The sequence below is a fragment of the Chrysochloris asiatica genome, unplaced genomic scaffold (genome assembly GCF_000296735.1).
Source record: "Chrysochloris asiatica unplaced genomic scaffold, ChrAsi1.0 scaffold00307, whole genome shotgun sequence".
Lineage (NCBI taxonomy): Eukaryota > Metazoa > Chordata > Mammalia > Afrosoricida > Chrysochloridae > Chrysochloris > Chrysochloris asiatica.
In genome coordinates this window covers 1,095,893-1,111,513 of record NW_006408825.1, presented here as the reverse complement: position 1 = coordinate 1,111,513, position 15,621 = coordinate 1,095,893, and the positions used below count along the sequence as shown (strand labels likewise).

General features: G+C 51.5%; 1 protein-coding gene across 1 annotated transcript in view; it reads right to left on the bottom strand.

Annotated features, from left to right (window-relative positions):
- Positions 1-15,621, bottom strand: part of KIAA0947 (KIAA0947 ortholog) — a 51,303-nt gene that overhangs the window by 17,578 nt on the left and 18,104 nt on the right. Inside the window, exons 8-14 of the mRNA XM_006874966.1 lie at positions 13,890-13,972; positions 13,509-13,548; positions 13,363-13,419; positions 12,279-12,365; positions 11,881-11,943; positions 6,815-7,098; positions 29-4,435 (exon numbers count right to left, since the gene is read on the bottom strand). Of these exons, the coding sequence (XP_006875028.1) occupies positions 29-4,435; positions 6,815-7,098; positions 11,881-11,943; positions 12,279-12,365; positions 13,363-13,419; positions 13,509-13,548; positions 13,890-13,972 (5,021 nt within the window). The remainder of the gene's footprint in view (positions 1-28; positions 4,436-6,814; positions 7,099-11,880; positions 11,944-12,278; positions 12,366-13,362; positions 13,420-13,508; positions 13,549-13,889; positions 13,973-15,621) is intronic.

Here is a 15,621-nt window from a genome sequence, read left to right as displayed (position 1 = left end):
CCTCCATCTGTCTGACCAGGGTACTCACCTTCTTGGTTGTGCTAAACTCATACACCACTTCTTTCTCCTGGTCTCTCATGACGGGCTTTTTGGAGATATTCCCCACATACACATGGCTACGGATGACGGGTAACAGGTCGAAAGATGACTCCCCAATTTTCTTCAGCGCATTGGCTATGGCTTTGTCTTGTGACTCCAAGGTCTCTTTGGGGTTTAAAGGCAATTGTGGAACTGTACCGACAGCTGGGAAGGAAGAGTTTCTTTCCCCATTTGCTGGTACCACCTCACTTTGGCGGACGTTCTTCCGGAGGTTTCGGCTGGTTCCTTCTGTCCTGGCTTCCCGGGTCTCCGACTCTGGGGACCCACTGTCCAGGCGTAACCTTTTAGCACTCCGCAGTGTAGTTGTGGACAACGTCCTCTTCCCGCTGGGCTCCCTTGGAGCCTCTGAGTCTCTGGACTTCTCTTGACTAGAGTCACCACCGGCGCTGGCCCCCGTCTTCACAAAAGCAGTCGATGTAGAGGTGATGGCTTTGAACTTGGCGATGGCCCCAACGGGTCCAGGCAGACTGGTGCAGTCAGCAGGCTGGCCTCTGCTGAGCTGGATGTTCCCTTTGAGGATGTTGAGGGTCCGAGCCCTAGCTGACAGCTCTGGGTACATGGTGTCGAGGATTTTAACGGAGTTCTCCTGGGCTCCCCCGGCAGCAGCTGGGCCTGGTGCCCCTGGGGGAAGGCGGCCGGGTACAGGAAGTGCATGCTTTGGGGTTGCAGCACAAAACTGCAGAGGGGAGGCTAGTGCCCTCTCACTGCCTGGCGCCGTGGACGGCGACAGAGAAGTGCAGGGAGGAGAGGCCAGCCCGGCGCCCTCCTGCAGGGGTGACGTCATGGGAGACACAGGTGCGTCGTCTAAGGGAGAGCTGGGGCCAAGAGGAGAGGCTGGAGAACAAGGGCTGCAAGTGGACATGAGCGGAGAGACTGGCCGCAGAGTCCTGGGCGGTGTCGCGATCAGGGGGGCCAGCAGCGGGGGAAGAGGGGGGCCCACCTCCTGCCGTATTTTGTTCAGTGTGTCGGTGGGACCCTCGGGAGGAGTCGAGGTATCGGCACTGGCTAGGACAGCTTGAGTTTGGCTTCTCTGAGTGTCAGAAGTGCCCCTTTCTCCTGACGATAACTGGGACGCTTCACTCTGCCCACTGTCAACGGTGCTTGGCGCTGAAGCCTTTGCCGGCCTGGCTGATGGCTCTTTGTTGGGGAGTTTTGATCGGTTCTTACTTTTGCCACAAGGCTCGAGTCTGGAGTTGTAGTACGTGTGATCGGATGCAACCAGAACCTCAAAATCCTGACTGTATATCTGAGAACTAATCCGCACACTGGGTCTCACGGGTCTGTTCCGCAGGCGACTTTTATCGAAGTTGGCACTTGGACTGCTACTGGAAGCGTCCTCCCGGGAACCTGAGGGGTGGCGGTTACCCTGAGGCCTCAGCATCGCAGGGCCTGTCATCAGAGCCATCTCTGGGGATTTGTCTACTGAGGTCACCGCAACAGAACCAGCTTCCAGTCCTTTCTGAGCTGGAGCCATTCCGGTGTCCCCAGGGCTGTCCGGCAATAGGACATGGTCTACACTGGACACAAGTGCCACGCCGTTCATGATGGTCCACTTGTCCCCACTTCTGATCATCAGGTTATGGTCCTTGGGGAGGAGCATATCGATGGTTTCTGAAGGCGCTGTGGGTGCCCGATGCGGAAACCCATGAGCGTTCTGCTCCGGCTCCTCCTCCCCACCAGCCGCCTGCCCCGCTGTGTCTGTCGCAGCCTCAGGTGCGCTGTGAAGGCTTTCATGACCCGATGCCGCACTCCCAGTGCCGGGGTCTGCCCGTGGGGAGGAGTGAGCTGCTTCCTGAGGTAGGGCTTGCTCCTGAAAGTGTTCAGCAGCCACGGTGTCAGGGGAGTCTAGCAGCAGCAAGTCCCCAGCATCACTCGCAGTAGAATCTTCAAAATGTGCACGCAGCTCAGGGTCCATGTTGGTGAGGACCTCAGACAGTGTTTCCAGTGCGCACTCGGGGAGTGGACTTGTGTTTCCCAATGGAAAGACCTCCTCGGGCACCTCCGACTCTTGGGAGGCGTCGGCAGCTTCCTCCTCACCGGGTTGCTTCCTGTACTGCTCTCCAGAACCCTGGCTTTCCTTCAATCCTTGACTCACTTCCGTAGGAGGGGCGCCTTTGCTAGAACATTCTGACACGGAGTCCCCTGAGCTAAAATCCCTCAGCTGGCAGCTCTCAAGGAAGCTGACCACCTCTGAGGTAGAAAGCGTGTCTATCTCCGAGAAAGCACTTATGTTCACATCCTGTAGAGCCGAGGTCAGGTGGCCCACCTCCAGGCCCGGCCACGTCTCAGCTGCGCCAGTGTCTGCCAAGTCAGGTGTGGGGCCGCCCCCCTCCATGGGTCCACCCTCACTTTCAGCCTCACTGCCCGTGAACGCCTCACTCTCCTCCACTTCAGTGTCGTCCCCGGGCCCCTCACGGCGGCCTGTGTAGCCATACGGGGCATCGGGCAGTTGACTGTGTGTAAGCGCGGGCAGCTCATTGTTTTTTCTGAAAAGCGCTGAGGGGGAAGCTGTACCCGTGGAGGCAAAACCGTCAGCAAAAGCACTGCTCGGAGTTCTGGATTTCGGCTTCTCAAGTTCATCACAGGTCTGGGGTGTGTGAGGAGAGCCTCGTGCCACTGCCAGGGCCTCGTTCTGCGAGCGCCCCGAGTCTCCACATGGCACGTCCTCTGCAGACAGGGCTCTCGGCACCATCCTTGGAGCTGGAGTCGCTGGAAGCTGGTCCACGTCCATCCTGAGTGCCCCCGGGTCCACAGGAGGGAGCGGCGGCCTCTGCTTCCCCAGCTCCTCGTGGCCATGTTGGAGCTGAACTGGGATGCTGCCGGAAGAGAAAGACAATCCACTGTTTGTGGAACAAGGAGAATGCTCTCCTGGTGAAACACTACCTGAAGAATCGGAACCAAACGCTCCCTGAGGGGTGGAACCTCCTGGCGAAGTCCTTGCAGCGGCTGCCGCGACTGTCGGGGCTGCATGGCCCCCGTCCCCGCCCCGATCGGCCCCAGTCCTGAGATGGTCTGTTGCTAACGGGGCCTCGCTCCTGTGCAGCTGGAGGGGCCCCGGTGCTGCCGTTGGCATCTTGTCTGCTTTGGCCTGTTTGGTGATGACAGACACTTGGTTTGGCAGCACTGACGCAGCCCTGGCCAGGACAGGACTGCTGGGTTCTGTAGGAAGGTTGAGTCTGGTTGCTGACTCCCTCGTTTCTGGTGATGGTGCGGCTTTGTGTAGGTGACGACCAGTCTCCTGAGCCTGTTCTGGCTCAGCTCTCAGTCTCCCTTCCCCATTCGTCCTCAGGAATTCATCTCTATGCCAGGAAGCGCTCTGAGCCACGCCAAAGCTGCCTGGCACCCAGCCTGCTTGTGGGGCGGGCAGCAGCCGACTTCCCAGCTCTTGGCTCTCACACGGGCCATCTTTTGTCACGTTCATAAATACTGACTGAGGAAACGAAGAGCCCCCTCTCACGACGTCTGCACACTGAGCGCTGAAGGTGGGCACACCCAGCACGGGGCTCAGAGAGTGGGAGCTGCTCTCCACTTGGTCCCCCAGCACCGAGCACCTGGGCGCCATCGTGGACGACAGACTGCCACGACTGGGTGCTGCTACCAAGGCGGGACTTGGCTGCCCATGAGGCACCCGGAAGAAGGCTCTTCTTCTGGATGGAGCACGCGCGTCATCGTCGGAGGAGGACTGGGGACCACTGCCGAGGGACAAGGCTCCGGAGGTAGAGGAGGGTGACAAGCCGGTGTCCAGGCTCTCCTCCTCTGAGGTGAATCCTCGCCGACCTCGCCGACCCCTTTCCAGCTCCCGGGACACTCTGTGGAAGAGCTCGGAGATGGCCCGCACACGGTCAGACTCGAAGGCCAGCTCCTCCGCCAGGGCACGCCTGGTGAACCCTGCCGGGGGTGACCCTAGTATCTTGGAAAACAGGGATCTTCCCCCACATTCAAAGAGATCCAGTAATGGCCTCGTGCTGAGCGGCGATGAAGAGCAAGCTGGCCGCCCCACGGGCCTGGGGGCGGGCTCCTCTGTCTGCACACACTTGTCCACCTCCCGAACCTCAGTAGCCTCTCGGTTTGGAACATTCTGGAAGGGAGATGACAGGCCTTGGGGCTGCTCACTGGACCAGAAGCATGGGCTTGGTGTGGCTGGCAGGGCCATGCGGGGAGCCTGGAGGACTTCGTGGGGCTGTTGGAACAGGGTTCCGCTGCTCTTATTTCTTATGAACGAGCCAAAGTAGCTCTGAGAAGCAGCTGCGTCATCTTCTGCAGCAGAGCCGGCTGTGTGGTGACGTTGAACCCCATCGTCCTCACTGGAGTCTGTATCCTCACCAAAGCAGGACTCCTGCAAAGAACGCAGCAGAGGGAGCGTTACTGCCATGGAGAAGTGGCTTCTGGGAAAGGTCGACATCACACAGCAGAGGACAAGGACTTGGAGCCTCTGGACTCTCTACTGATGCGCTGAGTCTCCACCCTCCTCTCCTCCTGATGGCGCCATGGGTAGAGAGCTGGGCTGCTAATGGAAAGGTCAGCAGTTCAAACCCACCAGCCACTCCTTGGAAGATTGCAGCAGTCTGCTTCCGTAAAGATTTACAGCCTCGGAAATCCTGGAGGCAGCTCTCCTCTGTCCTAAGGGTGGCTCTGAGTCCCCACAGACTGATGGCAGTAGGTCTGGATTTGGGGGCTTTCCCCACAAGTCTTCTGAGCTCCACTGAGCACACCTGGTTCTCCGAAAATTCGAGCAGCCCTAGTCTAAACACTGAGGATCGGGCCCTACAGTCACTCTGGACAGATCCCGTGGACACACCTCATCATGTAGCTACTCCTTCATCTCCACCTGCGCTCACTCCTCCTCCCGTCCCACCCTCTTCTGCTCCCTCATCGCCTGTCCTTCAAAGACCAGCCCCTCCCACCAGGCTCTTACATGAACTTGACCTCACCTCCCAGCTCTATAAGACAAGCGGTGCAGAGGGGACATGAAGAACTGCTGCAGTCCTCGCACGGTGGTCGTCTACTCTGGGCACGCCCCCCGTTCCTCTCCTCCAGGGCTCCCAGGATCTGCCTCGGCCCCACCCTCTCTCCTCCCCAGAGTCCCTCCAACATGACAGCTGTGTATCTGAGCTGTGCCCTGCCATGTCCCACCTGAAGACCTCCCTATACACACTCTCTGTGTCGGTAGGCATCTGAGGCCTCCATCCTCCAGAACAAGCATCTCTAGAGGGCCACCAAGGGGGTTCACCCAATGGCCCAGTGTTGTTCTAACCAGCCCCCAGGAACTGCCTGGGTCCCCGCCCGGCAGCCTCACTGCGATGAAACCCACATTTCCACATGAAAATCTGAGTGTTCTGTCCATCTGTCTTTGACTCTGAAACCACCCTGCTGGTACGCACGTGGCCTTTCCTGATCGTACCTGCTGTCTCGGCTCCAAAGCTTGGCACCAAACATGCCTCCCGCAGAACCTAGCTCTTCCTACACCAGTTCCTTCCCTTCATGCCATCCCCAACACCTGTCCACACACAGATGTCCCCGCACTGCAAAAAGCCACCTCTGCGCTCCCCACACCAAGCACAGCGTCTGGACATGTTCTTCTTCTAGGGCGAACCCCAAGAGCAAGGCATCCATCTGCCCTAGTGCCAAAAAGAGCACCAACGATTCCTCAAGAAAACTTGCTAAGGAACGCTACAAATTGCTTTACAACCACATGGAAAGAGGGTGACCTCATCAAATGATGGTACAGAGCCCGGTCCGTTACAGTACAGGGCACAGGTGCTGCATACGTGGGTTTCCTGTGTCTGTAAAACTCGACACCAACAAAGACACCTTCCATTCATTTGCGTCACAGTTAACACGAGTCAGGTGGTAGAGGCCAGGGCAAGGAAAACAGAGTTAGTCTCCAGGGTAACAAGCCACCACCGCACAGGACAATTACCATTTGGTTGTGGTGAAGATTTTAAAAACTACACACAGCATAACGCAGAGCAGTAAAAAGGGACCAACACAAATATTGTGATTGTTTAGTGCCACCTGGTTAGTTTCACTCCCAGTGACTCGACTCGGTAAAGCAGGGAGGGGAACGCCAGGCCCATGGCTGTAAAAGGCCCTTGAAATCCTTTGGTCTAACCCTGCCAAGGTAACTGCATTCCAACCAACACATTCAACAATGTTGTCAAGTGCCGACGAGTCGGTGCCGACCCATAGTGACCCTGTATAGGGTTTCCAAGGAGCAGCTGGTGAGCTTGAACCGCCGACCTTGCAGTTCAAACGGCTTTGCAGTCTGGCGCATTAACCCACAGCGCCATCTCAGGGCTCCAAAGTCATCACATTAGGGGTAAGTTAAATCAATTTCTGACCTAACAGCAGGTTAATTTTTAAGTTGATTAAATTTGTATGGCCCACGAATGATGTTATAAATGTTGGCAGAAAAAAGGTTCCCAAGGAGCAGCTAGTGGGTTTGAACCTCCAACCTTGTGGTCAGCAGCTCAATGCTTACCCTGCAGAACCACTAGGGGGCTTCAAAAAAGAAAATGCATGGAAAAATTCCATCTCCACAAACTTTCTGAAGCTCACTAATTTTCTGGGGCCCATAGGCAACTGGCCAGTGTGTTTACATGCTCACGTTAACCTGTAGCTAAGGTGGTCAAGGTGCTATCCCTGGATTATTCCGATCTTCCTAGGACAGACAGCACACCCACTTGGGAAACCACATTTTAAGCTCAGAACTCACGGGTGCGAGTGGAGAAGGGTCGGGTTCCGGGTGTGGCAGGGAGGCCGGTGGGGGCGGGGGTGAGGGCACTGGAGACAGGAGAGGAGGGGGAAGCTTGAAGAAGTCAATGGCAGCTTGTAGGTCTTCATCGAAAGGCGGGTCATGGTCGGAGAAGTCGGTAGTCTCCTGGTCGCACAGGAAGCTCTCAGCGTATCTCAGCTTTCCCCGGGAGCCTGCCCGCCGGGGCCGCTCCTTTCCCACACGTTTACAGGAAGACAAGACACCAGCTCTCCTGGGGGGCGTGTCTGCAGAACCAGGGGACCCGCAGCGGAGAGGAGATAACACACTATCTTCCGAGGAGTCTCTGTGTCTCTTTTCTTTAGCAGGTTTTGTGGGAAAAAGAAAAAACATGTGTCAAACATTTACTGTATCAAGATGGGAAAACATTCCCACAATTCAGTGTTGGCAATGTTGTGGTTGTTATCAAGTGCCGTCGGTCGGTTCCGACTCAGCGCGACCCTGTATAGGATTTCCGAGGTGCGGCTGGTGGATCTGAATCGCAGACCTTGTGGTTCAAACTGACCTTGTGATCAAGTGTTTTATCTTACAGCGCCCCACCAGGACTCCAGTGATGGCAATAAATCCACCAAAACCCAAACCAGCATCCTAGAGCTGATTCCAACTCACAGTGAGCCTAGGTAGTTTCGAGGCTGCTCACCTTCATCAGAGCTGAAGGCCTCATCTGTCTTCAGAGGAGCGGCAGGTGAGTTTAAACTGCTGGTCCTGTGGTCAGTGGTCAACACTAAACCACGACACCACCAGGCTCCAAGAAGCAGTTTGGTTTTGGTCAGTGTGTCTTTTGTTCATTACAGGACTTTGTCAGGAAAACTGGAAAGACAGCCGACAGCTTGGGAGTAAAAATTCTAGAGACCCCTTGTATTTTCTGTTATATGGTTCCTAAAAGTTCACGGAAACACTGCACTATCTGTTCATCTTTTTCACAAAGTGTCTGAAGTCCCTTCGTATACACTATTCTACAACTTTAACAACACGAACACACGGCAATCCGACAAGGGCAAAGGTCCTGGATGTTGTGTGTGGAAAAGAGATTTCACCAAAAACGATATTCACAGGGCTAACAGGCACATGAAATGCTCACCGCACCCACAGGGGACTGTCCCCAGGGCACTGATCTCTGTCTCAGCTGGCTACACATCTTCCTCCCAGAGGGGCTGCTGGACTCCAAGGGCAGAGCTTGGGCTCACAGAGCCACCATGTGTCACTCATTAACAATTAAAGTGTGTGCCAAAACCACAATCAGATGCTACCTCAGCCAGACCAGAATGTAAATGCTTACTTAGAAAAGGTCCACAAATGGCTTAGAAAGGCTGTGGAACACTAGAGCCCTCACCCACTGCTGCGTGGCCAATCCACCACTCCTGTCAGTGGGTCCTACAGTGATGCCGGAAGCATGCCACCGGTACTCTACACACCAGCAGGGTCCCCACTGTGAAGGGATTTCAGCTGAGCTTCCAGACAAAGGTTGTCTAGGAAGAAGGGAGGCAGACTGTTTGACTGTTTAGACACTGACGACCTTTGGAATAGCAGTGAAACACAGTCAGATACAGTACAGGAATATGAAAGCATTATGAATCATACTAGAATACTGTCAGATAGAGTGCTGTAAGGTGAGCCCCTCAGGTTGGATTGCACTCAAAATGTGACTGGGGAAGGACTGCCCCTCAAAGCACTGTTAACCATCATGATGCAAATGGAGTCAAGTGTTTAGGACCTTCATTTGCTGATGGGACACACTCATAGTGAAGAGAAACAGCTGTAAACATCTATTAATAATTGGAACTTGAAATGTGTGAAGTATGAATCTAGAAAAATTGGAATCTGTCAAAAGTGAAATGTAATGCACAAAGATCAATATCTTAGGCATTGGTGAGCTGTAACAGTATTGGCTATTCTGAGTTTGACAATCACAGTATGGTACTGTAGGATCAGCACTGGACTGCGAACCACAGGGTCAGCAGTTCAAACCCACCAGCTGTACCTTGGAAACCCTATCCAGGGCCACAGTGAGCTGGAAATGACTTAACAGCAATTAAAATCAACAACAATCACGTGGTTTACTACGCCAGGAACAACAAACTGAAGAGGAATGGTGTCACCTTCATCATCTAAAAGAACAGTTCAATTTCAAAATACACCTTGAAGTACAGCGCTGTCTGTGATAGGCTGATATCCCTGCGCCTACAGGGAACACCACTTAATACAACTACTGTTCAAATTTACGCACCAATCACTAAAGCCAGTGAGGATGAAAATTAAGAATTTTATTAACTTCTTCTGCCTGAAATACATCAAACATGCAGTCAAGATACTTTGATAATCACTGGCGATTTGGAATGCAAAGACTGGAAACAAGGATCAGCAGTTGGAAAATACGGCCTTGGTGATAGAAACAATGCTGAGATCACATGACAGAATTTTGCAAGACCAATGACTTCTTCATTGCAAATACCTTCTTTAACAACATGAAAGGCAACTGAAGACACACATGGACCTCACCAGATGTAATACACAGGAATCACACTGAATACACCTTAGGGAAGGAATGGCAAATAAGACCATGAGAGCAAAACTAAGGCGTTGAACATTTTTGCTTGTTCTTAAGTGCCGTCAAGTTAGTTTTGACTCATAGCAACCCGGTATAGGGTTTTTCAAATAGTGACTGGTGGGTTTGAACCACCGACCTTGCAGTTCAAACATACCTTGAAGTTCAGCACATTAACCCAGGGCACTACACAGATGGTGAAGACGTCACCTACGAGAACAAAAACAAGATATGCAAAAAATATCCAACCTAAATTTAGAGAGTGTCAAGAACAGATTTAATGCTCCATTAGACAAAACGACAAGAAGACTTATGGATGACATCAAGATCATATGGGAAGCAAGCAAAAGGTCACTAAGAAGACAAGAATGAAGGAAAAGACCCAAATGGATGCCAGAACAGACTCTGAAACTTGCTCTTCAATGTACAGATGAAAGAAATAAGGAGGCAAAAGAGCTGAACAGAAAATTTCAAAGGGGAGCTTGAGAACACTGTCAAGTATTAGAAAAAAGAAAATGTACAAAAACCTGGAGTTAGGAAACCAAGACAGAAAAACAGACTCAGCATTCCTGAAACTGAAATAACTAAAAAACTTCAAGGCTCCACTTGCAATATTGAAAGATTCGATGAGCAAATCATCTAAGAAGCTGGATTATGTGAAGAAGAGTGTGGCATCAGGATTAGAGGAAGACTCATTAACAACCTGCAATACGCAGATGATGCAACCTTGCTTGCTTGCTGAAAGTAAAAAGGATTTAAAATACTTACTGATGAAGATCAAAGACCACAACGTTCAGTATAGGTTGCACCTCAGTGTAAAGAAAACAAAAATCTTCACCACTGTACCAATATATATAACATCAAGAAAAATGGAGAACAGATTAAAGTTGTCAAAGACTTCATTTTGCTTGGATCAACACTCATGGAAGCAGCAGTTAAGAAATCAAACAATGTATTGCATTAGGCAAATCAACTGCACAAGACTTCTTCAAAGAGTTCACGAGCAATAATGTCAGTTTGAAGACTAAGGTGCACCTGAACCAAGCCATGGTATTTTCAATAGGTTCATATGCATGTGAAAGGTAGACAATAAATGGGGAAAACTGACAAGAATTGGCGTATTTGAGTTAAGGTGGTGTAGGAGAATATCAAAAGGACCATGGACTTCCAGAAGAACAAACAAATCTTTGACTGAAGAAGTACAACCAGGTGACCAAGCCAGCAAGCCAGGATGGCCAGACTTCATCTCTCCTACTTTGGACATATTATCAGGAGGGACCAGTCCCTGGAGAAGGACACCATACATGGTAAAGTGGAGAGCCAACACATAAGTAGAAAACTCCCAATGAAATGGATGGGCTGGAGAGGCAGCAGCTATGTAGTTAAGCACGGCAACAACTGTGAGGTTCACCCAGGGCCAGGCGGTGTTCTGTTCTGTTGTGCATAGGGGGGCTGTGGTCCACATCAAGGAAATTTAAGGACCACAGCGAGACCACTCAGCAAGCAGAACAGGGGCTGGAGAGTGCTCATGGGAGCCTGGGTGAGGACCATGCCCTTCTGAGAATGCAGACCCAGCAAGCATGCTCAGGCTCCCCTCCACCACCTGCCCCATGTTCGGCAGCACTGCTATGCCAACACTCACTGTCATGCTCCATGCTCCCTCAGCCGCCCCCCCCACTCCCAGGGGCCCACTAGATCCCCACAGTTGCTGTGAGGATACCCTTCCTTAGGAACCCGAAAGCTCACCCCTCCTGTCTAAGGGGCTGTTCCTAAGCATCTCTTTTCTGTCCCCAGACAGTCCCAGTGCCTTTACCTGACAAGTTCCTCCCTGCGGGTTTACATGGCCATGTGTTCAGCTACTAACCACAAGGTTGGCAGTTGAAACCCACCTGGAAGCACCTCACAGGTCTAAAGATCTGCACCTGGCAGGTGTCAGCCTTGAGAGCCCTGTGGAGCACAGCTCTCCTCTTCACATACCGAAGCCATCAGTCAGAATCACATGACAACCAATGGTCTGTGGTTTTGTTTGACTTCATGTATGAATTAAAATGTAAGTCTCCAACACTACCGACTCAGAGGCAGGGCTGGTTTGGCTGGGAGGACATAGAAGCTAAAAGCAAATGAGTATACTCCATCACTTCTTGGAATATTCTAAAAGTTACCGAAATATATATTCAATAGTCCAGTTTTAAAAAGTAACATTTTAACCCCATTGATAATTATAAAGCACTGTGGGAAAATCCCATGTATTTTCTGCCTAGTAAATGGCAAACAAGGGTCAAAATTGAACAATATTATTTTTACATCTCCAATAATTTCCTATCAAACATTTTGATGGTGTACTAAGAGGTCATCCAGATGGAACTGGTAAATTCCATGACAAACAAAGCTCGCCACCGGTGGATCAGTCACACGTGCGGGTGATATAGAGGAAGCTGCGCAGCCTCGAGCCACCTACACGTACCTGGTGTGCATGGTTCCACCGTCTGTCCCTCTGGTGTCCTGGAGCGCTCCTGGACGGACACAGCTGTCAAACAGGAGAAGTCAAATGCACTGACTAACATCAGAAGTCACACGCAGCGGCCAGGCGTTGTGCACAGTAAAGCAACCCTTCAGCTCGGTTCATTCTTTCAATGACAGAATCAGGGGCTACCAAGTTCAAGGGCCCCACACCCACAGTAAGTGCTCCTGATTCTGTTTGTCATTGACAGCAAGCACGTCCCCACCCACAGCCAGGACAAGGGACCTGCCCTCTCTCACCTGACCCCGGCCCTCCCCTGGGCCCCTCTCTCACTTGGCCCCGACCCTGACCTGGGCCTTACTGCAATCTGGGCCCCTCTCTCACCTGGGTCCCACCCTCACCTGGGCTGTGGTCCCGGCCTGCTCCCGGGAGCCCATGGGTTGTGTTGATGCATAGCCAGAGCTCCTTCAAAAGCAACTTGACTTTTCCTGTGAGGAAGAAGGCAGCATGAACATCCTGGAAGGACAGACCGCCCCCACAGGGCCAGGCCCAGCCCTGTAGAGTCCAGATGGGTCAGCACATAGAAACCTCGGTAACCACGCTCCCCACCTTGCCCGGACAGTGCCCTGGACAGTGCCCCAGACAGTGCATACCGCAGCGAGTTACTAAGAGGAAGAGTCGGAAATGCTCCAGGGAAACGAAAGCTAACAATGGGCAGGGAGGCTCCCGACATCAGATCGACCTGCCATCATTTGTACCAACCCCTCTACTCCTTGACTTTAGTTGCATTTCCTGTGAACACAGAGATGGTCGTGGAGTGTCCTCAACCCCACAGTAACCAACCCCTCCGTTCCCTGACGTTAGTTTATTTTCTGGGAACACACAGATGGCCCATGGAGTGTCCTCATCCCAGCGGTAAGTACCCTTTGCACGTCCTTTGATTTTACGTGCATTTCCTGAGAACACTTAACAATGAGATCTGAGACAAAATGCAAACACACCTGAGCTCTGATTTCTGCTCAGAGAAATTTCCATCTATTATTTCCTGATCACCTCCTCTGCCTCCACTAGGAATGAGATTTGTAGGATTAGATGTTCAAACTAACTCACTGCCTCAGTCCTGAACCGAAAAAAAACTCAGAAGAGAATTTAGAAAGACATAGTTTGAACCACACACAAAGACCTTGTGACTGTACCTTCTGAACTCTTACATTTTCTTCGTGGAGAAAATGAGTTCTGCACCATTTTGTACCATGTTCTCAGAAGAGCCCCTCATTTTCTCTCTTGGCTCACTGAAAGAATTGTGCACTGGTCCACCTGCATGTCATCCTTGTACTTGATCTACTTCCCCATCACTGTTACTGTATCAGTACTAACAGCCATGAATCGAATGAAAATTAAGCTTCGCATTTTCCAATCACTGGCAATAGCAGCAACACGAGGAAGTAACGCACAGGATTAAAGCACAAAGTGCACTGTACTCACTTTTATCTATGCTGCTGTACGATTCACTTGAAATTTGTGTTCCAATATGTTTCAACTCTAGAAACAAGGGCATAATGGTTCAGAAACAAAGACAAGCACACTGCCCACCACACCAGTTTTAAAACAAGTGCAAACTGAGGACTCACCCTTTTCATTTTTCTGTTTAGAAAACTCATCAAGTCGTTCCTGATAAAACAAAACATGAAGAATGTTTAGAGGGAAGAAGGCAGGAGCCTGGTGGTGCCGTGGTGAAGCCTCAGCTACCAATGATTCGTGCGGCAGACTGAGACTACCAGGTGCTCCACGAGAGAGAACCATGCCAGCCCTGGACGCTTGAGGGGCAGCTCTACCCTGTCTTGAAGGGTCACGATGAGTCAGAAGGGGATCGAGGGCCGGGGGTTTGTCACACATGAAGTGCAGCCATTCTGGACCGAACATAAGCAGACAATGTAAGAGTCAACGGTGCCAGCATCACCAAGTTCCTCTCGAGAGGCAGGGAGCTGGGGACCCGCTGCTTTCTCTCTTACCTGCGTCTTCTTGTACTCCTTCTCCAGAACTTTCTTTTCATTTCTCAGTTGCTTGAAGTCCTGGATTTGCTTAAAAGCAGCCTCTTCATTCAGGAGCACAAGGAAGGAACAGAGAACAGTAATTTACCAACTGGATGACGGCCCTTAATGAACCACCCAGTACCCACTATACTGAGAGCTCATTTCTTGAGCTTTGAAACACGAGTCGGACAAAGTTCCTGCTGCTTCAATGAGCTGTCAGCACGGCGGGGCACAGGGACGCTTTATCTTTAAGGCAGAGAAGTGGCAGCAGAGACACAGGCATACCAGGCCACAGACAAGGCGGCCACACAAAGGTCCTCACGGAGGGGAATGCCAAGTCTCCTTGCTCACCTCAGTCATGTCACCAGAAGCTCTTGTTGTTGTTAGGCGCCGTGGAGTCGGTTCTGACTCATAACGACCCTCTATAATGTTTCTGAGGAGCGGCTGGTGAATGTGAACCACTGATCTTAGAGTTCACAAAAGCTTGTGGTCCAGCACATTAACCTGCAGTGTCACACCAGGACTCTTCAGAGAACTAGAATTCTGAGACTATTGGTGGAACCATTCTCCTTATTCGGGGGACAAGAGCACCTTCTCTGCTGACTGTAAGCACTGCTACTCCTTCCTGGACCGCCTCGCCTCAGTTAGCTAACCCCGGTCCTCGTGTCATACATTCTGAAGGCAGTGTAAAGGGCCCTCGACAGTGTCTCTTTCTGGGGCTCCGAAGCACCAAACCCCTCAGGAGATGTAGAGAATGTGACCAGTGCTCACACTGACTTCCTGCCGTGACACAGGCCATGAACACCGGAGAATGAGCCCTCTCCAGATTTCTCTCCACCATGCATGTGTCTCCCCGGGCCCTATGGTGGGAGCTTGTGTGTGGCTGTGGCTGTGGCTGGGATGCGGGAAGCTATGCCGGCAGTGTTGACAGGTCCCAGCAGAGCTTCCAGGCTCCGAGAGTCTGGGAAGGAGGAGAGGCAATGCCATTGACTAGCAAGGGACACTGTCTGATACGGCGGCAGAAGGTGGAAACATGAACAGCTCCGGGACACTGTCAAATGCAGTGCTGAAAGATGAGTCCTTCAGATTGGAAGGAAGTCAGAATACAAATAGGGAAGAGCTGTCTCTTCAAAATAGACTGGACCTTACCCATGTGGATGGAGACTAACAATCAGGACACATTGGCTTACGGGGGAAAATACTGCTGCTAAATGGAAAACAAAGCTGTCTTCTGAGTGCTACAAAGTCGGTCCTACAAACTGCACATCAGGGCTAAGACTGTGTCCTTACACCTAACTCCTCACCAGACCAGAACTCTCAGTGTCTGTCTATGTACCGACGATTAAACTCAGTCACACACCATCTATGCAAAGATCACTACACTTGCAGGTACCATCTGTCTAAAGACCCCTAAAGCTCACAGGTAAACACAATCCAGGTAACACGATCACTAAACTCGCAGTCAACACAGTATCTAGGTACACAACCGCTAAACTCAGTTATACACCATCTGTGCAACAATCACTAAAAGATTACACACCATCTACGTAATGAGTGCTAAACTCAACAGCCAACACAGTATCTATGTAACATGACTGCTAAACTCAGTCACACACCACCTATGCAAAGATCACTACATTTATTGTTACAGACCCTATGCAGAATGACTCCTAAACTCACAGGTGCACACCGTCTATGTAACAGTCACTAA